Source organism: Melozone crissalis, unplaced genomic scaffold, assembly GCF_028551555.1.
Source record: "Melozone crissalis strain CALT ecotype California unplaced genomic scaffold, PUWL_Pcris_2 ptg000016l_1, whole genome shotgun sequence".
In the NCBI taxonomy this organism is placed as follows: Eukaryota; Metazoa; Chordata; class Aves; order Passeriformes; family Passerellidae; genus Melozone; species Melozone crissalis.
In genome coordinates, this window is record NW_026535794.1 from 39,482,264 (window position 1) to 39,506,822 (window position 24,559).

At 41.2% G+C, this 24,559-nt stretch overlaps 1 protein-coding gene across 3 annotated transcripts in view; it reads left to right on the forward strand.

Annotated features, from left to right (window-relative positions):
* Positions 1-628: 628 nt before the first annotated feature.
* The window catches only part of RARB (retinoic acid receptor beta), a 191,745-nt gene continuing 167,814 nt past the window's right edge, over positions 629-24,559 (forward strand). For all 3 annotated transcript variants that reach the window (XM_054273238.1, XM_054273233.1, XM_054273234.1), the window contains exon 1: positions 629-1,083. In XM_054273238.1, coding sequence (XP_054129213.1) covers positions 906-1,083 — 178 coding nt within the window. In that variant the 5' untranslated portion in view covers positions 629-905. The remainder of the gene's footprint in view (positions 1,084-24,559) is intronic.

Consider the following 24,559-nt stretch of genomic DNA (forward strand, 5'->3'; position numbering starts at 1 on the left):
TCCCCCACCCCTCAGAAAAAAAAAAATAGAAATCCATTAGTGAGGTGTCTCCTAAGGGTAATAAACTAACTATTCTTTGTGAAAACAGTCATTATTAAAGCAATCGCTGCTTTAACAGTCCTACCCAAAATTGCCCTCAGACACATTCTCACTGTCCTGCCTGAGCCATGGCACTGGAGGGAGTTGAGAGCTCCCTCAGTGCCAATTATTCTGTAGCTTTTAGGGGGACACTGAAAGCTTTCATACACAGGGATATTTTTCAGAAGTTGATTATTTTCATCCCCCAGCATTAGTATTTCAGTTAATTATTGATGCATTTGTTTTAAATCTGGCAGTTTTCACAACACGACTGCGTCACACCAGAAATAGCTCTTGGTGTTGTTCATCATGCAGGGAGAACAACTTAATGGGTGTTCTGCTGATAGCTTCAGTAATAGGGTGAGAGTTTTACTTGAGCTGACCTTGTGGGATACTGATAAATAAATTGTAACTCAACAAAAATAACAATGAGAAAAACAGTCTTCTATGTGTACATTTAAAAAATATGTATATTTTGATCAATATATTGTTTTCTTTCTCCAGACTGTGTCAGTATATATCTGTAGAAAGCAACTGTGCTCCCAGAGAAACATTTGTAGAGCCAACTGAACTGCACCCTGATACCAGAGTAAGAAGACTCTGTATCCACAGTCTGCAGAGCAAGGATGTCCTAGAAGAGAGAAGAGTAGGAAGCAGTGATGAAATATAGGATGGACCTGAGATAGTGAATTACCTTTTCATCATCACGCAATCCAGCTTAAGCTGTACCTTCAGGCTTGACAGCCCTCATCATTCATAATTTGAGGTATCCAGTTTGCTGGCCTGGAGTGATGCAACGTGAAACCTGTCCACTGTGAGGTGTGAACATGACAACCAGCAGCCGCACATGTCCCGTACCGGCCGTGAATGGACATATGACTCACTATCCAGCAGCACCATACCCCTTACTTTTTCCTCCAGTCATTGGTGGACTGTCACTTCCTTCCCTCCATGGACTCCAGAGTCACCCACCAACCAGTGGATGCAGCACCCCATCACCTGCAAGTAAGTGCTTGGTATTAATATCTTTTATTGACCAGCTCTCCTCTAATAAAGACTGATGGTGTTCATTCTGAAATTTTATCACAGATGGTTGCAGTTGTTCATCTATGACGTATTTTAGTTGGGCAAAGAGCATGCATTTGTTTTGAAATACCATCTTCACTTATTTTTTTTTATAAAAATAAACAGGCAACTGTATGGCATGCCAAAGCTATGGAAGCCGAGAGTGACAAAATCTGCTATGCATTTTGGTATATCCTGCATTAGTACACTAGCTGCAGAATCCAGTGTTGCTTTTAAAAAAACCTGACCTTTTTGTAATAATGAATGGTGATGATTCCTCAGTATAGAATCCTCTGAAGTTGCATGGTTATTAATACTGCTTTAGTTTTCTTCTATAAGTAGCTCTTTTCTTCATGTGCAGCTTCTGAAGAGCAGCCCAGTGGACAGCTGGTGTCTGTGAGCTGCCAGGGGCTACAGAATGAGCCCTTGAGTCTGTGATTGAGTTTCTGTTGTGGTTCAACCCCAGATAGCAACCAACTATTGCACAGCTGCTGTCTCACATCTCCTATCCACCATAGTGGGATGAGGAAGAGTATTGAGGGGGGAAAAAGGTAAAACCCATAGTTTGAGATAAGAACAATTTAATATTGAAATGGGACATAATATAAGAATAGTTGTCATCAAAAGGGAGGCAACAAAAAGAGGGAGAGAAGTAAAACCCAGGAGAGACCAGAGATGCTCACTACAGATGCTCACCACTGCTGACAGATGCCCAGCCAGTCCATGAGCAACCAATGTCCAATTCTCCCCACCTCTTTATGTACTGAGATGGCATTTTACCTCTTGGAATATCCCTTGGGCCTGTTTGGGTCAGCTGTCCTGGCTGTGCTCCCTCCCAGCTCCTTGTGCACATCCTCACTGGTAGAGCATGGAAAACTGAGGAGCCCTTGACTTAAAGTAAACACTACTTAACACAGTGGTGCTTTAGTTGTTGCTGTCAACATTATTCTCATATTCAATCCCAAAACCACAGCACTCTACCTGCTTCTAGGAAGAAAGTTACACTCCCAGCCAAAACGAGGATAGTTCTACATGCAGCACTGCTGAGTATATTAGCTGAGGAATGTTTTTTCTTTGCCTTATGACAAGCATGCTTTCTGCTTGGTCTTAGTTTTATAAGTGCTTAAGTGGCTCCAAACAAACTGTCCCAGGTATAAACTTTCTAAGTAGGATCACTCAGGAAAGATACATCTCTGGAGGTCTTTGCAGTGGGTGACTGATGTATTTATCATCCAGGAAACCCAGATATATACAGCTTTGGAGATTGGTTTTTTGTAGAAGATGCTTGTCTAAATGCATTACTGTGACTGTTGGATATGAGAAGTCTTGATTAAACAGCACATGTGTGGAACAATGCACTTTCTGCTAAAGGAAAAGGAGATTTGTTATAGCAGTTTCCCTGATGCATCTTTCAACAGAAATCTCCCAAAGTTTCAGCTCCAAATGTAAATGGAAAATCATAGTGAAGACAGTACTTCTGAAGAGTAAAAGTTGCAGGTTTTTTGCAGCTTGATATTAATTCTGGCTTCACATCTCATACACACATACTGGAATGCTGGACAGTCTTGAAGTAAATTAGTGGGTTTGGTGGGTTTTTTCTTTTCTTTTTTTCTTCTTCTTTTTCTTTTTTTTGTTTCTGTTTTGTTTTTCTTCCCGTTTGTGTGGACAGTTTTCATCCAGTCACATAAGTGAAGAAGTATAATTAGATCAGGTTTTTATTTGCCCTGTTCTATTGCAGGGTGTTTGTCTGTCTTGGAGATGACAAGCAAAACAGTCAGAAGGTCTACAAGTAACTTCCAATTTTCCATTCCTATCAGAAAATATCGTGGTTGATTATCAGTTTACCTGATAATCAACCACGTCCTGAATTTATCCCGCACTACTTCAGGAATACTCACCTGTTGAAGAAATAGTTTTATTAGTAAATGGGAACATTTTCTGAGGCATAGATTGGTAAATACTAAAGTTATATGATCAGCAATGTAGAGTTTTTCTTTTCTATGAATTATTCCTGTGGAATTAAGATTGTGTTGCTGATGCATTATTAATGATTATTAAACCAGTCAGTGCTCAGCCTTTCAGAAAAGTACTGCTTAGTATGAATTTCTGTCAGTATGCAAAATAAGTGGCTACCTCTAAATCTTGGGGATTGTGTCTTTATGCCCTGGTCCCATCATTTTCAGGTCAGTATTTTTGTGGAGGTGCTTTACAGCCCTGGGTTTCTGTGGCTGAGCAGAAAAGCCTGGCAGCTGTGGTGCATAGCTCAAGGCAAAAATGTTTGCAAATACCAGCTGAAATTGGCAAGATAGGAAGGAGGATGCCTTGAATGAGAATTGGTTTTGAGATATAGTCCACTGCAGGATGACTCTTCTGGTTTGTACTATTCTGTTTTCATACCTGTACTGTCAGCACTCTGTCTGTAGACTTCTGATTCTGGAACTTGAGGTTTTTGTTGCTGGATTTATAGAGACAAGTTCTTGGAAGCATGCGGGCTGAGCTTTGGGTTGTATTTCAGGGTTCTGCTCTCCATTGTAGATTTTGTTTGTTTATTTGTTTGTTTTCCCAATGAAGCCACCCATAGGCCAAAGTCAATATGATTGATGGTCTCCATTAAAGTTAGAATTTATACTGTATGGTGGAATAATATGGAACTCTCTTGAAAAGACCAGAAAAAATTAAAGGTTGGCCAAACCAGTGCTCTTTGTATGCTTGAAGCTATTGTACTATTTATCTTCCAGATTCTTTTCATTCATGTAAAATCCAATAGAAATTACTTTACACAACAGGAATGTTATAAAAATCTCTTTAATCTTTATAAAACAATGCTGTTCAACAGCTTTTGTTCAAAGTTAGTGCCATTTGAGCTACTGTATTAGTGCCTTGTTTTATTTTGTTCTGTGTTGGATATACACTTTTAATGATGGCAGAATAACTTTATATCAAGTTCCATTAAGTTATCTTAACCTACAGTTGGGGCAGGTGTCTCCAGTCCCACAAAACAAACAACAGTACATCTTAGACACAGGAATTGTGTGAGCACGAGGGCCTTGCCATAAATGCTCAGGATGGAGTGATTTAGTTTCATTGATGTTAATAATGCTGTTGCCTCTGTGACCTGTGACTCGGCTTCCGCTTTTATCCTGAGATACATAGTGCAAAATACTTAATAATTGGAGGTCTGGTTGCAGTGCTGGAGGGGTCAGAGGATGAGCAAACCCACTTTTATGGGCACGTGAGCGCTGCATTACATTGAACGAGAGCAGGGCCAGGCAGGTCGTTACTCTGTGAGTCCCAGTGATTTACCTGCCCCGTGTTACTCCATGCAGCACGCAGCACACATCCTCACTCTGGACGTCAGGGGCCACACAGGCCTCCCTGGCTGCATCAATGAATGAGGAGTTTCTTGTACACAGCAGAGATGGTTTCAGGAGGTTACTGCTTAGGTCATTTAGAAATGGTGAGAGAAGGCAGAACTGGAGGCATTCCTGTGCTTTTTGGGTCATGTGCCAGTCTCTCATAGACCTAGAGATTTTGGTTCTTTGCCAGACTCAGAGCAGCTACAAGAAACGGCCAAAAGTCCTGCAGAGCCTGATGTGTTTGCAATAATAAAATCATAGAAGACTTGTGAAATAATTTATTTATTAATAAACTAATAAATATGGGCAAATATTGTTACTTGACATTTTATTAAAGTAAAACCACTTTAGGTTCAGGTGAGTAGCAGTCACACAGGCAATTCCTGTTTCTGAGTGGCATTGCTCTTCATCAGCCCTGGAAGAAGGGTCAGGGCCCATCTGGCCATTGTGAGACCTAATGCTGCTGCCAGGGGTCAGTGAGGCAAATGTCACAACGTGAGGATACCAGCTTTAGAAGGGTTTACCTTCTTTATAAAACATTTGTTGTGTGACTGTAGCGACATATTTTAATTTCTGGAAAAATATTAGTTATAAAAATCAGTCTTACAATAACCCCAAACTCCAAGAAAACACCCTTAATAAGAGAATGACCACCTGAAATTTGAGAAGGATGGTATGTAAAAACCACAGATCATTGTAGTATATCCATGGAGTTGAAAACTGGTGAGGAAAGTGCTGCCTTTATATCATGGCTGATGGGACTGCAAGGCACACAGCAATGTTGCAGTTTCACAAGCAAATATCAGCGTGGGAAAGATGAAGCCCTGCTGGTTGTTTGTAGAGTATCTTTGCAAGACTGGTTCCTGTAACATAACTTCACCAGAATGAGTTTTACAGAATTAGTTTAACATGGCTAAATACCAGTACATAACAAAGCCAGTTGGTGTGAGCTGGAGGAAAAAGCTTAATCTGAGCTAATGCTGTGATGAAAGGAATCCCTGAGTGTGTCCTAGACCAAATTAAAAAAGGGTCTGGACAATAACCACAGTGGGAGTCACTAAATAATAAAACACTTTGTTTGGCAGTTGTTCCCTTTCTGCTTGGATTGAACAGTTGCTTGAACAAGGTGATTTGTGTAGCCCATGGCATTTGGTGGGAGCACCCCCATATTCTGCCTCTGACCCCTGCCCCATATTTTGGTCCTCAGGCTGCCAACATGAGCCTTCAAATCCTTGATATCCCCCCTTCCATTTATTGAAAGGGAGGAATAGGAGTAGCTTGATAAGGGGCAGGGAAGAGCAGTCAGTCTGATACAAGAATGTCCTGGAATTTATATAAACTCAGTAAGGTTGCTTCATCCACATAGCTTGGAAAAAAGTAATCTGAATGTGTTATTTAGAGGACTGTTGGGATGTCATGGAGAAAATTCCATATTAAGGTCACTCATTGTATTTTAGCCAAGCTTTTCCAATTCTTTTCTGTCTGGGGTATTTTAAAAGTGTGTAGTAAAGAATAAAAGACTTTATATTCTGTTTTATGTAAGTCTCCGAAATATGAGAAAATGTATGGAAAGTAAGATCATCTGAGGAACTCAAAGAGGTAGACAAGGAAGCATCTACAACATTATTTCTGATTGTACTATGTGAATACTAATTATTTTATTTATTAGTCAGTATTACATATCAGGCTTTTCAGACGTGCTCAGGACAGTGTTGTTTTGGGCATTGTTTTCTGCTGGAATTGTTTTTCCTTCTATTAATGCAATTATTTACTACTTGAACTTCCTCTTAAAGATTGCTTTCTTTTTTTTTTTCCCCTCCCTGGGAAACAGATTTTCCACTGGTAACATTAAAAAAGTACAGTCAAATCCAGTGTTACTGGTATAGTACTGCAAGATATTTTTGCCAGCCCCACCCGTTGCAGGAATTCATTTACTTTTCCAGTCCTGTTGTTAATCATTATATTGACACAGAAAGTCCTCCCAAAAGCACTCTTTGGCAGATTGCATTAAATATGAATAGCAGATATTCATTACGATGTGTTGCCCCCAAGAGAACTCTAAACTATCTGCACTACTCATGAGCAGGCAAATACACTAATTCTCCAGCTATTCAAATTATTTTCAAATAGTTTAGTGTGTCTCTAATAAAAACAAGAATGTCTCTGTTTCCCTTAATTACTCAGAAGGTCAAGGACTCCCACATCTCACTTTACTTTGCAAAATGGGGAATATTCCTGTTGGAGATTGGAGTATGGTTAGTACGTGATGGATTTTCTTCCTTTGGCATAGTTACTGAGGCAAGTGCTATCTGTAATGGACTGAAAAAACCCCTCCTCATCACTCTTTGACATTCTGGAATTATCTAAAATAGTATTATAATAGTTTTATTGAATCAGGGAAAAAAAAAATCATGAATCAACCTTGTTTGATTCTGTTGTTCGAGTTGTTTTTTTTCACAGCATCTAATCATAGTGTAACTGCCTCCCTTTTTTCCGGTCCTGTCTCCCTGGGAAAGCTTGCTGTGTGGTCATTTACATGGATCTGCAATTAACAGATGACTTTCAATGTACCTACTCAGTGCATGTGTTGTCCATCGTTATTGGAAAGACAGAACATGTGTTTGCATTCAGAAAGGGTGGGGGGGGAACAGAACATGAATCTCAGATTTCTTAGCCACAACCAATGTTGCCTCATGCTGTCAAGTCTAAGGAGTCCAGATGATACCCTGCAGATACCACTCATGACCCTGGAAAACACCATTTCTTTTCAGTTCTTCCTCTATGTCATGTTGTGGATTTTTTTTCCCTGGTGGAGATCTTTGTGCAGCTTGAAACCATCCATGCTTTGATTATTGAAACTACGTTACATTGTCATTTTCAGATTCTAGTTGATCGGAAACTATCAAAAATTTAAACTTGCCTTTTCATGTTAGAGCTTCTTTTCAGTATTGGCACTTTAGAATAAACCAGGAGCTCCTCTCAACTCGGTGCAGCTGGTGACTCCTGCCACACCACCGCCCTGCCAGGGTGGGTCCTCAGCACTCTGTGGATGCAGCCCACTTCAGATTTCAGTGGGCAGCATGCTCATCTGTGAGAAATCAGTCTGGGCGTGTATGGACAGGAATTTGCTTCCTGGGAGGAAGCCAAATTTAGAAATTTTCTGCTCTGGCAGGGAAAGCGTGTGGTGCAATACTGGCATGTGCTGTGTAATGGCTCTGTGCATCCCTCGTTGACATGCTGTGGTCTGAGGGAGCCTGGTGTTTGGAAGTCAAATAGGAGCTGTCTGAGAACTGCTCTTTCCCTCCTTATGGGCCCCAAAGCAGGGAAATTCCCCAAAAAATCCCCAACAAAAAGCCTTCTTACCTAAGACTGGAAATATGTTTCTGTGAAGTACTGCAGATGACCTTCTCCTCTGCTCTGGCTCAACAAAAACAACACCTAGTAGCTCCCAGTAGTGGGGATGTCAGGAATGAAGAGTGAAGGGCTTGTTGTAGCTCCCCATTGCTGGTTCATTCGGGGTGGCTCTTCTGTTGCCCTTCCACCTAGTGATGGTGTGTTTGGTGTCAGTTCCTCCATCCATATTCAAAATAAGCATAATGCCAGGCTTTGGGTTTGGCAAAGTGGCAGCACCCAGAGTTGTTTCAATGTCTGATGTGTTTCCAATCCAAATCGATAGGTGAAATCTTCTGAAATTGCTAACAGTGTGATAGTTCATGGTACTAAAAGTGAATATAAGCTTTTGCTTTGCCAGCTTTCTTTCTGAACGCATATGCTCAGCAGCTAATCATGCCATTTTAGCTATATGGAGAGTTTCCATTCAGTCATGTTACCGTGTTCAAAAGGCAGGTCACTCTGTGGATTGGAGGGGATTTTGTAAATACCAAGAGGTTTTTTTGTGAGGTAAAATGGACCTTTTCTTTTGCTTCAGTGCTGGCCTTTGTAAGAATTTCCTCCTTTAGTCTACCTGAATTGTGAGTTTGTGTTTACTATGGTTTTAGCAATATGTGGTGTTTAATTGGTAAGTCTTGTTTAAGATTTAGACAGGGACAGATTTGTCTCCAGGAAGAATCAATTTATGGCTTTCCGCGGGTAGAATATCTTCCCCTTTTGCCTATTTAGGGAATATGGGGAACAAATTGTGTTATGTGGACTTTTCAGCTGTATCAATGACAACATGTTTCCCATTTAAAATGATAAATACCCACCCTATCTGATGAGCCCTGAAAGGGCAGGGAATCCTTTTTCCCTTCCTTTGTCCTTCAGTGCTCTGTTTCCTTTCTTACTGCCCAGAATAGGCCTACATCAGTAATATTCATAAATGATTTACAAAAGTAATTCCTGTGTAATAGCTTGGGACGTCAAGATTTTATGATGCTGCCAGATGTGCTATCAAACAAAATTATCTGGTTCAAAAACCTTGTGATAAATCTAGTCAGGGGAAATTCCCCAGGGCAAACTCACCCTCTACAAAAGTAACTATATCTCATAAAATTGTTAGATTTCCCTTTACCACATGTTTGAAATCAGACTTGAAGCAACAATTTTGTTCATGTCAAAACTTAGGTTTGGTATAAACTAACAAACAGGAAGGACTGGCCTTAAGCAACAGAAAACTCTTTTCCTTTCAAAACACCACACACACACTCGGAGGAAATGTCAGAGTAAATATCAGAAATATTCGGAAAACCAGAACCTGCATCCCTGAGATACTCGACTGTTTTGTCTAGATAATGCATTTTTAGAAAGCAGTCATACCCTAAATATAGTGGGTCTCACCAGGGTTGGCCTGCTGAGCTCCTGACAGCTGTATCTGAGCACCCTGATGTTGTGCAGTGAGCAACATGCTCAGCATCTTCCCTGTGTGTTTGATTCTTCATGGTCTGGGTCAGGGGAAGTGTGTTGGTAGCAAGGTGTGTGTTTTGGCCAGGAGTTCAGGTTTTGAAGGAGGGGAAGTGCTGGAGAGGCACTGGAAGTCCCTGTGCGGCCATGCCTCCATATTGGGGAAGGATGGACAAAGGCAATGTGCCCTTGGCTTAGCTCCACAATATTATGGTGGTCCTTTCTTCTCAGGAAAACCCACAAGGATGTTTAGGTGCCTACAAAAACAAACTTTATAGGTATAAGTACTTCAGTTATGCCAGAGGAGCAGAAAGTTTTTGAGTATGATTTTCATCCCATAGTTCAAGGTGTCTGGGAGAGGGGCTGAAAGTCACGACTGGCTGCTGGGAGCATGTGGGGCAGAAATACTGAGTTCAGGTTGGAAGAGTTTGGTTCAGCATTTCTTGGGAGACTAGAGCAGAAGAGGAGAGGTGGGTCTGGAGGCTTGTGATGTGCCATGTCTCTAGGGAATGTGCTTCTGCTTTCAGAGTGCTCTGAGATATTTGTGGCATGCTGTTAGATAACACACTTGCTTACAGCTTCAGTTAAGATGGAAGTCAGGTAATCATGCATTAAATAGTGTGGACCTCCAGGTAGACCTTTGTCAGCTTTGTCTTTGCTATTTTTTAGTGCTGATGGCCAGTTGAATTTGATTTAACCTCAGCACTAGCTTTCCTGAACTTCATATGTTTCAATCTGAGACTTGTACTAAGGCTGATAAGTCAACTGTTTTTAAGAAATGTGAACTGCAATTAAGACGGGCAGAAAAAACCCCAGAAATAATGTGGAGAACTCAGAAAAATATTTACCTCATCCTTTTAGGATGGATTTCCTCATCCTTTCTATGGGTGGATTCAGACCCCAGCATGACCACACAGCTCCTGCGTGTGCTGTGAAGACTCTGCCTGTGGTCACAGCTGGAGATATTTTTTTTCCTGTATGTATGTAAAAATTATGTAGTTGATTCTTAGAAACTAAGGCCTTGATCTCTCAGCTAGAGCAGTAAGAGCAGATTGCATTCAGTCCTTAAATTTAAGACCTAAGATGCTTTTCAAAAGCTGGCTTTTACTAAAGATGTATTTTGATATTTACAGTAATGTGGGGAATATAAATTCTGAGATAATGGGAGGGAGGCAAAATGTAGGCTTATGCAGTTCTCATTTCTCAAAGTTAAAAGTTTTCAGGTGTATTTCAAAGCTTCATAACACAACATACCTAACTAGAACCTTTTACAACCCATGATGTTTTTTCCAGTCATTTTTTAAAAACACCTTATAGTTAGTTTCAATGAAGGAAATGCCAAAAGTCCTTTAAATGCAGCTGTAATAGCATCACTTTTTCCTCTCTGTATTTAAAAAAAAGAAGAAAGACATTCTTTACCAGTACTGAATACTCCTGGGAAGAAAGGTGGTGTCCTAAGGCTGCTCTGTGCAGCCTGCAGCTGTTACCAGAGATTCTGCCCAAAAAGCTCTGGGTTCTAACAAACTCTGCAACTGTGTTTGAGAGAGAAAAAATTGGCTCCCTTTTAAGATTGAGGCATCCAAGCCAACAGCTTGAGTGCTGTCCTCACAATCAGGACCCTGTCAGTGGAAAATGCAGCACAATTTCCTGTGCACTCTGATTTCAGCTGGGTACCATGGCCACTGTGGAACGCAGCATCTGACAGGGGCAATAGCCATCCTTCTACAGCAGAGCCAATGGAATTCTCCACTCCTTCTATCCTTATTCCCTTCTTATCCTCATTCCTTCCAGCCACTGAGCAATACTTGTTTGAGGATAATGATTCTGGAGAGAGATGCTCAGATGTTCGTCTAGAGCTCTGAAACGAGGCCACACTGTAAATCTGCGGTCTTTGGGAGAACCCACGTGCATCCCAGCACTACCTAGAAGCTATCAGCAAAGGCATTTGGTGGGAAGTGGGACTGTATCATGTAAAGAAATCTGTTTATGATGTACTACTTTCGCATAGCAATTCCAGGATCAAGAGTTCTGTTATTTGAGAAATTAAACCCTCTGAGGATCATTAAAAGTACAGAAATAGTGATGTCATTACAAAATTAACTGGCTATAAACCTGCAGGGTGACATGTCGATTCATAAAGGGAATAGCAAAACATAATGCAGGGCACATCTGCTGCTCCGATTCCTGCAGAACCATCAGCCTATTGGTATCTGCAGACCACTTGAAATTGAACATCTGTTAGAAGCACTCAAAAAAGCAGCAGGAGGACCTGTACACCTTGCAAAATGCTTTGCTGTCAGTAACATCATAGTTTCAATAGCGGATTCTTACAAAAATTGTTATAAGTCCCCTTCAAGTCTCTAGATCTTCCTGGCATTGTTTCTTAAATAGCGACAGCATGAGTAATAGTAAAAATAACATGGACTTTTCAAAAGACTTTCCTAACATTTTTATTACTTTTTATTTATGGTACCACTGCAACATGCAGACTGCTATAGAGTCTTCAAACAAAGACTGATATGATCTCTGTTCCAAGTAGCTTGGAATCAAGGAGATGAAGATATATGAAGAGTAAGAGAAAAGGACATGACTTCTGGGCCAAGTGAAGGAGGTGAAGAAAGGCTCAAATCCTAGAAAGGGGAAGCTGAGTTTGGGGCTTTAAGAAAAATGCTCAGATGCTTAGAAACAAGACACCCTGTGGAGACTGACCTGCCTCTTGTGAAAACCAGCAATAAGATACTGCAGTGCATTTTACAAAACCTGTGTGCATGGTCGACAGTCAATTAAGTATTGTAATTTAACTGCATCATCTTAACTCCTACCCAGTCAGGATGACAGCGTGCTTCTCCAAGCTGCATGGTCCAGAAGAGTCCAAATAATTTGCAATTTTCTTCTGTTTAACGAAAGCAGATATAAATTTAAGCCACAGAGAGGAAGATTTCACTATTGATTAGTAGTGGTTGGTGTTGCAAAGTGACCTGACAGACATTTGGAATGCATCAGCTGCCTCATGGCGCAGCAGCCAAATATCTTGAAGCACAGTTTGCTCTCTCACTTTTATTACTTGCAGAAGAAGCGAACTCTGCCAGGGTGTTATTGGAAGGGATGTTTGCCATTTTAATATGTAATTACTCACACAAACTTGATGAAAACATGTTGCAATAGCTTTGATTTTTAAAAAGATAATGGTATTTACTCGTAGTAAAAATGAGGATCATTATAAATAGTTTGAGAAAGTGAATTAAAGTGTATAGCACAAGTCACAGAAAATGCCCAGTTTTATTCTGTAAGTACCAAAGTATTGTTTCAGGTATAGTCCTAGTTTCAGTTTTTTTTAATAACCAAAGAATTTTTTACCTTGTTGTCCAAGATGAAGCTGGAACCTTCCATAGCCAAAGTAAAGCCTAATTGAGGCAATCCAACACTAGTGCAAGGATGTGGAGAGTCACTGACGTGGGCAGTTCAAATGGGGTTTCTGCCAAACCTTTGTCATTGTTCTGAAGCACTCTGCGTGAGTGCCAGGGGTTTCTAGCAGTGCTGAGAGTTTTATACAATGGACAGCCCGGAATTTAAAAGCCTAATGAAGTGTGCAAAGGAAGAGCATTAACACTAAACCCAGAGTGAGATGTGTGCGGTTTTTTTCCCTGAGATGTTGATTGGTAATCTGTTTTTTAATCAGTTCTATGCCCATGAAACTTCTTTGCCTGCCCAGAAGACTCCACAATGATAGTTCCAAAAAGAAAGCAACAAAATGATAAGGAATATGTGGCCCTGTTTGGTAAACTTTGTTTCTTTTTGAGGGAAAAAAGAAGTCAAAGTGTTTCAGAGGATGTTAATAAAATTGTTAAAGGCGCTGTCCTACAGCTTGCAGGGACACTCTGGAGGTGGTGCCTCTCCTTTGTCATCTGAGGTACTGAGCCCCTTCTAGGTCTAGCAGATTTCTTCTTTTTGAAGGAAAAGAGTAATTTTGGGGTCAGATCTGTTGTTTGAATCTGGCAAAGTGGAGCTATATCACAGAAGAAATCCAATGCCCAAAGTCCGTCCCTTTCCTCACCTGAACTTCAAGTCACAGTCCATCTGCTGATCACTCAGGAGCTCTCCCTTCAATATTTTCCTTTACTTTCTTGTCTCTGCAAGTCATCTGATCATGTCTGGTTTTATTTAATTGATTTATGTGGTGTTTGTGTGCTTCTGTGCTTTTAATTCCATACATTTAGCTAGAGAAAATGTTTCTGCTCCCTCCTTCCTTGCTGAAGGAATTGTTTTGTATGTATCCTCAAAGTGGAAGAGTGGCATCTTTAGTGAGATGTTGTGTTTGCAGTGAGAGGGATTCAGAAGTGGTTTTTTAGAAGGTTAGGCTTGTTCTTGGCAGCCAAGAAAAGGAGGAGCACAGTTTGGACAGGGCTTATGCCTGGACGATGACACAGGAGCTGGCTCCTGGGATATGGTGTGAAACAACTTGTGAAAACAGTGAACAAATTCAATTTCTAAGTTTCTCTGAGATGACTACAGCCAAGGGAAGCTCTTCACTTGTGTCTGCTGAGCACTGGTCATCCCACAAGGGTAATGAAGAAGGTGTTGGAGCTGTGCTGCTGAGTCACATCACCTTTGAACTTCCAATCACAAGGTTGATGGTAAGTGTGTGTGACGATTTGCAAAAAATGCTGATCCTTTTCAATTGGCTATCGGTCCGGAAAGTTGGGAACCATTGACCTAACTTGTGTCTCTAAGGTCAGGGAGATGGATTTCCAATGATTTGTGCCCAGGATCAGACATCAGCCTGCTAGGAGTAGCATGAAGAAAGGTTGCTGTCACAATGAAGTATCACTTCATCTTAGGATGGACTACTTTCCCCTTATTTTTTTCCCAGAATATTTATTGTGCCTGACCTGGTTTTAGAATATCTTGTATTTTACAAGACACAACAATACTTTGGATCAAAATCATATACTAGAATAGATGTCACAGAGTGAAAGTGGCTCCAATGAGTTTCCGATCCAACAAAGGGCAGGCAAATTTCTTAGTGAGCTTGTTAATCACTTTAAACAAAATTGTTCCCCAAAATTGCTGGGAATCACATGTTCACCTCTGTAGCCATATATGCCTGTGCAGGATGTGAATAAAATCCTGCTGCCTTGCTGGGTGGCTCTCTGCATGAACATCACTGACAGGGTTGGGTCTGTCCCCCTCAGTGTAGTTCTTTGCAGAATGACCTTGGTCTGGGTGCCTGTGTCACTGTTTTAGTGTTCAGGAGGTGCATTGTTCAATTATTTTAGAAAATGTTAGTCTCAGTCAGCCCATGTTGTTTCTTTCCTAGTGAAAGGTTATTATTTTCTCTGCAGTGTTTGCGTTGCAGCAGAAGGTCTGGGACGATTGGGAGAAAAGGTTGACGGAGGGCAGCCAGGGCTGCTAGAAGGATTGCTGGTGTTTCTGAGGGACAGAGGGAACAGCCTTCACCCGTGGCAGACATTTGTTATAGATTCCCTCTAAGATCAGGAAATGAGTACAGTCATCGCTTTGTAATTAACTGTGAGGGGGAAATCTCAGGAGATGGCAAAACCAGATTTGTCCACTTAGAGAAGGAGCGCCGTGACTTAACAGGTGTATGGTGCCTGTACTGCACTACTTAGGAGTTCTTCAGGCTTGGCTGCAAACAAAATATTATCTGACTATAATAACATTGTGAACCCAAAGACCTTAACTGGTTTCATTATCAAGTGAGTGCCTGAGGGGAAATACACAGATGGAAAGGCATTCCTTTCCTTTGGTATAATGCTCTTGTGCCAGAGAATTTATGGCCAGGACGTGGTTGGCCCTTGCATGGGCGACTGGTGGGGGAAACACATGAATTCATTCTGGTGGGTTTTTTTTTGGTGGTTTTTTTTTTTTTTTTTTTTTTTGGTTTTTTTTTTTGGTTGTTATCTTGTAGCCTGTTAAAGAGGTGAGTTTTCATTGCCGTGCCAGAGCATGGGGACAGCACGCTGCAAACTACAAGATGGGGTTTGTGCCATCCCCTGCTCTCTATTGTGGACTTTTTTCTCTCCCTGGGAAACAAGGAGGGAGCAGCCCTGTGTGGAAAGCACTCAGTACCCTGACAGGTGGATTCAGGCTACTGTAGGTCAGAGTGATGCTCAGCTGGCATTATTGTCTTAGAATTTAATTCATTGTAGGATGTGCTGGAGGGCTGATCAGAAGCAGTGCCCTAAAAGTGAGGGGGTTTTAAGGGAGGTTGTTTTGTTTGGTTTTTGTTTGGGTAGTTTTGCGTGTTGGGCATTTTTTGGTTTGGTTTTTTTGGTTTTTTTTTTTCCTTTTCTGGTGCAGACAGATCTTGGAAAGATCAGCCCTTTGTTGTGTATTTCCAACTTGCGCTCTACTGGCTGGAGATAGCATCTACAAGGCAGAGCCCTATAGCTCAGGCAATCTGAAAGGCTGCAAATGAGGGGGTAAAAAAAGAGAAAGGAGGCAATATTAACTTATCATTTAGCTAGCTGAGGCGTCCATACTCTTTTCCAGTTCATGTGTTACCCTGTGGTTTCTCAATTATAGATGTCAGAAGAAAGGTATGAAAGTTCCGTTTTTTAAATCTGTGACCAGAGAGGCTGCTGCTCCCTGGAGAGGAGTCTGGTCTGTTCATTTTAGAGAACCTGAAGATGAAGATGCAGAGCACATTAGTTGGTTGTCTAAAATAGTGTTATGTTTTTCAGAACTAAACAAATACAAAAAGATGGAAATTGCATGCAGGATCCATGTTATATTTGTGAGTGTGTGTGTGTATGCACATTTAGACTTATTTGAGAACCCAAAGCTAAGCAAAAACTAAATAAATAATGAAGTTGTGGTTCAATTGTAAATGTTAATGTTTCTGTGAGAGACTGAAGAAGTTATTTTATTATTCAAATTGGCTTGTTCTTTCCTTGTTTATTTACCAGTTTGCCCTCTTTTTGAACATTATATATGATTTCATGGTTAAGAGTTCACAAATCTTAAAATGCTACCTTCTTGTCAGTGACACTGATCATACTGCAAAGGTCTTTTCAGAATTTTATACAGATCAAATAGCTCTGTTTGTTAAAAAAGGTCAGAAAAAAGGTCACCAGAATCTTTCATTGTTGGCAAAACTACTTATTTTTTTCTTAGTCTGGGTCATAAAGATAGCTGAACAGAACTGCTTCCACTGAATTTATTGATTAAAAGCAAGCAACCGTCCCCTTTCTCCAGCCTTCCTCCTCCTTTTAACAGACATCTGGCATGGAAAATGTAAGTTAGGTTTTTTTATCAAGGCTGTAAGCACCCAGAACTACCCAGTAGCTATGATGGCTACTGCAGGGAAGCATAAGAATAAGGAGCTTCAGCAGCTCTGTTACAGCCACTTCTTCCTTTGAAGAAGATGTTTTGCACAGGTGCTAAATGCAATGCCAAAGTACATCCTGATATTAGCATACTGTACATTGAAGCCTGTAATTAACAGCACCCACCTGTATGCTGGCATTTTTTCTGACTCTTGCCATCCTTTGAGGTGTGTGTATCTGAGGATCTAATCCATTTAAGCTTCTGGACACCCTGAGCTACAAATGAAGTCAGAGAGCTGCAGGCGCACAGCTCCTGGCAGGATTATGCACCCAGTGAGCTATTGCTCTCATTATGTTGCACTGCAATATATCATCAGTGTGAAACATCATCCTAATGATGCATTAGTGCAATACATCATCAGGGGAGTCCCACCAGTAATGTATTACTCCGAGTATGGTGCTACTCGGTAAGGAAATCATCTCACAGTCCTTGTGTTGTTTCAGAACAGCATGAACGGAGGGCAAAATATGTTGCTTAAGATTGATGCAGCTTCCCAATTTCATAACTATGTTAATGGTGGGGGTACCTTCTGTGTGCTCTGAGTTTGTGATTGTGTTTTCAAAGAGGTGTGTTTGGGCCATCTTTGGTTGCGCTGCTCTTTGGAAGGAGCAGGAATTGATTCTTTAGATGGATGGCTGGAGGGCTTCAATGGGAAGCTGTATATCTGCTGCCCAAGTGCCTGTTATGTAGTTCCTGAGGATGGGGAGAGGGTTTATGTAAACTTGGTGCCAGAATTTGCAATTTTAAGGATTTTTCTAGTGTCACCTTGATACATCTTCCTGTTTCAGTCACATGTTTTAAGATAAATACATTTAAAAAGCAAGTCTTGCAAAAATGAAACCCCTCCATTTCATGTGTCAACCCACTGATTTTCTTTGGTCTGAAAGATCCTATAGCAAAGCAATCCTTCCCATGGGAGTTGTCTCTAGGGTAAGATTTACTTCAGGGGGAGAGGCAATCAGGTGCTTTTGCTTTATGCTTATGAATCACAGTTGTGATGCTGTGACGTGCTCCATGGGATTGCAGCAGTCCCAGGCACTGCCAGATGAGGAACATAGTTGCCAGTGGTCCACCTAATATAATACAGGGACTGCACTACTACAAATGAAAAATCTGCAGTAGGATTGAAGGGAATGTTAGCTACAAAATAGGCAGTTCTGGAATGTGCTTTTATACGTGGCCAATGTTTTCTAGAATGATTTTTGGATGCATCAAGTTAACAGGTGCAAGACAAGGAAAACTAAATGGATTCTGAACTTTAGTGTGCTTTTGAGGCTGCATTGCATAGTTTTGATGCTGAAATGCTGCACACAAGTTGTTTATTAAAAAAAAATCTTCCTAGGCACAGAAAAAATTCATCAAAACCAAGGGGTGGTTCTAGAGTAGCTTGAGCAAAATTTGGTTTCTCTTCACTTCTGATTTTCTTGTATTACCATATAACTGGTCTGAGGAGCATGATTGTGGCCTTCTTGGGATTTGTCAGTCACCCCTTTTTTTCCTGTCACACTCACCTAAGTCCAACTGCTTCTCTCTTCATACCCAAGTCAGTAAGATACCATGACAGCATGACTGTTTTTGCAGGAGCACCTAGTTCTGTTACTGAAGGCAAATAGAGATTTTTTTAATGCTGTACCTTGTTTCATTCATTCACGATGTTGCTGTCCTGGTCCAAACTATGCACATATTGATATAACACAAGGAGAACTTCAATTGTGTCATTCTTTTACTGGTTCAGTGTTCTATGGGCTTATTTAGGCAGCAAAAACAGTATTCCAAGCCAAAAGAACTTCTGTTGTAACTTTCTTGAAGCCTTATTTGGGCAAAGTATGAATGGCCTTAAAAGACAGTAACTAGTTTATTTCTTGAAGTGGTGCTAGGTTAAGATCATCATCACAAATCACACCATCCTCAACACCAGGGTCTCCCTCACTGCTGTAAGGAATGCAAACCTGTTCTTTTCAGGCTCCTGCTTGAGACTGGTTTAGGATCCCAGAGGTCCCAGTAGCAATGGGAGGAATAAACCTTTGTCTGTACATCAGGCATGGGCAGAAGAGTTGAAGTCTGGGGACTCTCTTCTCAGGGTCAGCACTATATCTGATAACTGCCTTTGGTTTTAAACAAAAATGAAGATCAGCCTTGTTGGCTGCATTAAATAAAGAAAATCCAATAAAAGCAAAAACCATCCATTGAAAAGCAGGAGTTAAAAGACAGAGATCATTTAATAGTTGATCTTCATGGTTTTTAAAGTTTTAAGATTAAAACAACTTCTTTGTTTCCCTGTTGTTGTTTGAAGTCAGGTTTTTTTTCCCAGCCTGCATGAATTCAGCCTCAACAATAAAAAGTTTTCACCAACAAAAATTAAAAATATTATAAACTTAATTTTCTGATTTGGCTGCTGCTTAGGGTTTGTTTTTTACCTTCAAACCACTCAGCTCATGTCTTGGAGCCTTCTTTTTAGAGAAACAGTGCCCTTCTCTGTGTATACAGAGAGTGCAATGAATCAAGATTTGCTGTAAATAATGTTTGCAGAGTGAAGTGTTTCTGCCAAATTCCCCCAGCTTATTGCATAGTCATATATGGCAGATTATTTTGTTAATAGATTATTAAACTCTGCATGTGCCCTTTAACCTTCTCTGAACTTTTGTTCTTGTCTTTTAGAAGGAATTAACTAAATCCAAATTAGCGGTGGGCAGTCAATCAGCAGTCAGATGGGTTTTTGACCTCACCGGTATGTCCTGTTGCATCGCACCCTGCTTTGTTCTTCCATCAGGCTGCACCGTGACTCAGGCACAAACACGGCACGGCAGAGATATAACGTGATGTGACACAGCCAACAAAAATATCAGTTAAGGGTTCTGTGGGTACCTTCAATTCGTTCAGTTCATGGCTTATTCGTTGTCCATTCATCTGTCGATAAAGGGTTCAGTAGTTTTCAACTTGCTGGTTCTTAAATGAAAGGGAAGACAAAAAAACCCCCAAAAAAGCACGAAAGCAAAGAAAGGATAGCAAAGACCCTCATCCTTCAGCTGCCTTCCCCTGTGTTCAGTGCCCAGGCTTTGCGCTGTGGTTCCAGCTGGTGATATTTGGAACCTGTAAGTTAATTAGAAGGAGAAATTTCTGCAGCTAGCAATGTAGATATTCTGGGGAAAAAAAACATTGCCCCGGGGGAGGAATGATATTTGAGCAGATTTATGGTGCTCTGAGTGTGCATATGAATGAGATGATGGCCGTCAATGTGGCTTGCTGCTGTGGGGAACTGTCAGCTTTGCTTGGGTGGAAGGCGATCTGTGGAGGGGAGCAGTGAGAATGATGGGAAAATAATGGTAAAAATTAAATTGGTTTTCTAATTGGATTAAAAAATTCTTAAAGTATGTAAAAGCAGACCCTCTCTTTCCTCTGGAGGGGAAGGGAATAAGATAAACACCCCACCCAGACAAGCATCGCAGATTGTCTGCTAAATATGGCAGTGGGGAGATCGCCATGCAATGAAGCCTCATGTGCCCCCTGGATATTGGTGAAAATCACCCAGACCAGAATTTGAAACATTCTGGTTTATTCTGCTCTGACAACATGTATCACTAGTTTTGGTGGATATGGAAAAGTTGTGGTGGTACAGGGCAGTGAGAGGGAGGAATCTGCTAAAGATCCCAGCCAGGTGAAGCCAAGGGATGTGTCCCAGCCTGGACCTCATTTAGCAACAAGTCTGAGATGCTGTGCTCAGCATTGTTGAGGTGAGGGTGCTGTGTGTGACTGACACCCATGTGGGGCTGCAGCGCTGTCTCCCACTTTGCTGTGCGGGCTGGAGCATGCTGGTGGCCATGGAGGGGCGATGGATGGGTAGGGCAGGTTCATTAATTACTTTTCTTTGACAGAAGAATTGCATTTTCTGTGTAGACGCTGAGAGAATGTTAAGTGAGTCAGCCAGCAGTTTTAAGAATTGCTTTTGAATCACTCCTTTCACTTTTATCTTTCTCAGCTTGAATAAATCTCTAGAGGTTGCTAATTACAGCATGTTTTCTGTAGCACTGGAGTGGCACACAGCACATTTTTAACCTCGCCTTCCACAGAGGTTTGGCTTCCCTTGGCGTGCATGTGGAGGAACAGTTGTGTGTTGCTAAACTCTGTCATTCAGAGGCCCTTCTGTTTTTAAATATTTCTCAGTGCAGCCTGCTGTCATTTACAGTGAGCCTGTATTGAGATCATTAAACGGAAAGTTTAAGATTAATTCCCTTTCAGGGCAAGAGGAGGAGGATAAATAACCAGTCCCGCTCAGTGTTCATTCTTAATGACTCCAGCACAGTGTGAAAGCGTAAACAGTTTTGACAAAAGGTGTAATTGATTGTTTGGGTTTGACTGATCACTCAAAAATGTAGCGTATCCTCATTCAGAAGGTGCTCTGCAAGGTAATGAATGTGATACTGTTAGAAAACGGGGTCTTGTGCTAAGCAAGGGCACAGTTTCGTGCTGAGGCTCTGCTCGTGGCCAGGCTGGTGGCTGCTGGGACTGCTGCTGCTGCTCCAGCCTCCTGCACCATGGTGGCTGCAGCCTCCTTTTCTTGGGTGCCCCTCTCAGCCTTGGGCAGCCAGTTCAGAAAACCAAACTGCTACCACTTGTGAGGAGGATTAAAAGTGAAATGTTTTCTGCCAGTTCAGATCCCTAAATTGCCGCACCAATGGCCCAGGTCAGATGAACACCGAGGCTGGCATGAAGGGATTGGGATCTCGCAGCTGTGAGCTCAGGGAGGAGGAAGGTGGGACGGGTTGTTCAGTAGTAAATGGCCAGTAGATGTGCAAGCTGAATTCCAGAGTATGGTGGTGGGACATGCTAACAGTGAAGGTAATGGTGTTGAGGTTATCCGTAGGCTTTCTGCATTCTCCAGCTGCCACCTCTAGTTTATTGGGAATGAAGACGAGAGCTTTAAAGACCACCTACTGTTTGCATCCTCTATGCCCTGTGGGCGTATTCATTCTGTTCACATCATGTCTAGATCTAACCTTGTCTTTTTCTGTCCCCTTTTCCTGTGTTAAGTTTTTCTAAATGCTTCTCTTTCATCCCTTAATGTGCTAGTCTTTATGCTGATTTCTGTGCCTCCATGATTTCCCTGTCAGAAGTGTGGATGATAAGCAGATCAGCAGTACGTTAGAGATGAAATAACTTGTTTTTACATATCTGTGGAAGAGTGTTTCATATCCACGAAGGGGATGTGCAGCAATGAAAAGTGAGAAAATATAGGAGGCATGCATGCAGCACTAGTGAATGAAAATGCCTGTGAATGCAAGTATTAAATTCCTGCCATATGAAAACGTTCTGGGTGTATACAACAAACAAAAGACTCGTATAATGCTCACGACCTTAGGATGTCTCTAGGAATGCAGAACTGTTTGAAAAGCTGAAACTGGGCCAGCCCATTCATATTATGGCTTTGTAATGCCAGTTCTGACTCTCTGGGGCTTAACTAATCCTTTCCTCCCTCATCTCACAAAACCAGAAGTAGAACACCTGCAAGGGACCACAAAGAAAAATTGAACAGTTATCTGAGTGAGTCAATGGTAGCAATTAATGTTTAGAAGATAGACTGAAAAGGATATCTATCCTTTTGCATATCTTTTGGAGCTATCTGAATAATATTTGTATTATTTTTGCTATGTATTTTGTTTCTCATAAAATTTGTGAGATTACAGGAGACGCCCTATTACTGTGGTGGTTGAGAAGGTGACTGGACATGAGTTTGAGCAATGTCATGAAATGTGGCCAGGGTCCTAGTGGTTGAATCGGGTGTGAAAAGCCCACTGGGTGACCAAAACCTGACTCTGTGTGTGGCTAGGTGATAACTCTTCTGAATCTCTGGATTCTTCCTGCCTAGGGAGTGCTGATGTCACTGCTTTGGAAGGCAAAATAAATTGCAAGGTTTTCATCAAAAATGATTGCTCAATGCTACAAATAAATTTTCCGGAAAAGCAAGCTGAGGGTAGAAACTGCTCTGAGCTTCCTCACCAGTCAGTGCACGCACATACATAGTTCTTGTCTTCATTATAGATAGGGATGGAATTCTATGGCTGAAGAGAATGTTTATGCCTTAGGCAGAGGATTGCTGAATAGCTGGGAAAGAAAGCTTTCCTGCTTATCAGAGGGACACCGTCAATGCCCTGCTGTTTGTAGCATCAGCACTTATGCCTGGTTAGCTGCTTCGTATCTTAGCGCGCGTTGCTTTGTACTTGCCAGTGCTGCTGCCTCCTCCTCCTCCTCCTCTTTATTCCTTCTTTCTTTCAGGTTCTGGGCCATGGAGTGTAGCTGGATAATAAGGCTGATATTAGAGGAGAAGGGGTGAGAAGTACAGTTCATCTATTTGTGCTTCCTTTTCCTTCATTCTGAGTTCATCCACTCAAGTTTTTATTGCTGTGCACGTCTGGGATTCTTTCTACAGATGATGCGAAGTGTTTCCAATTTCTCCTTCTCCTTGACAAATTGAGACCTGGACTTGAGTCTCGGGCTTTTTTTTCCTTTTGTTCATTCGGTTGGCTGTATATCTGTGTTTTCTTTTTTGCTTCTTGTTTTTAGAATATGGCAAAATATCCAGAGGACTTGCCCTTTTGTTTGCCCTTTTCTGAGCAATTTTCAGCTTGACAACCTCCATTGGGAAAAAGTGGGTGCCAGAAGTTTTGGTGTGCCATAAATGCTTCATTAGCATCATTTACAGTTGCAAATACCGACTTCCTTCTCCAGTTTCTTTAAGTGAGAGATGGTTTTCTCTGTGACAGGTTTGTCTGGTAATTGTATATTTAACTGGCCAGCCAGGGTGATGATAAATGCCTTTAAGTCACAGCTTTTTAAGTGCATCCTCTGCCATTTGTGGGCAAACTATATTTTTTGTTGTACATATGTGAACTTGAAATAAGGTAATACTGGGAGGCTGGTTATTTGAGGCTGAGTCTCCCCTATCAATTACTGGGCTTCACTCTCTGGAACTGATCTGGTCTGATGTTTTCTTACCTAGTACTGATCTTCCAAAAACCTTTGTCAGGGACAGTGTTACTATTACTCACTTTATTCCCCAGTTACTGACAGCATTTGGACACCATTGGATTGAGACCAAATCCATGTAAAATTGCCATAGAAATATCAGTAATTGCTGATAGCTTCCCATCTACAATTACTTTTTAGGACAGATCAGACAGCTTTTTAATCTATTTTCTTCTCTATTGATTATGTCCACTGATAATTTTTAATTGGAATGTCATGTAAAACTAATTCAAATGCTTGACAGTAGTTTTAAGGGCTATTTCCCCAACAGTATTTCCAACCATATGTGTAATGATACCAAGCTTATGCAACAAGACTGCTTTCCATAATACTTCGTTGATTTTCATTAGTTATGCTACCAACCCTTAATTCTTTACTGATTGCATTTATAACATAATTTTATGTTATTATGCCTGAAGTCAATACCGGGTTAGCTGATCTGTAAATACCTAGCTCATCCTGATTGCTCTCTTAAAATCCTGGCAGAAAATCAGCTTTTTCAGTTGGCTGCAACATCTCTCCCCTAGCCTGGGAGACATGATGGGATCATGGACAAATGCTGACCTATACTACTACACTATCCCTGTGAGTGAAGTAGCACGAGTCCTGGTTCATGTGTATCCTACAGGCTGGCTGCAAGAAATATATAAATCAGCAGTAACCTATGGAAAGGAAAATTATCATATAAAAGTAAACAAACTTATTTTACTCTGTCTCTACTATCAGTTTGTCTGTAAAGTGGTGGTACCAAGGTATATGATGACAACGATCAAACACTCATGAGTGCCTTCATGCTCTCAGTTTTATAAACCTGATGGCATCTCAAACAATGCATGTGAAGCTCCCAAAGA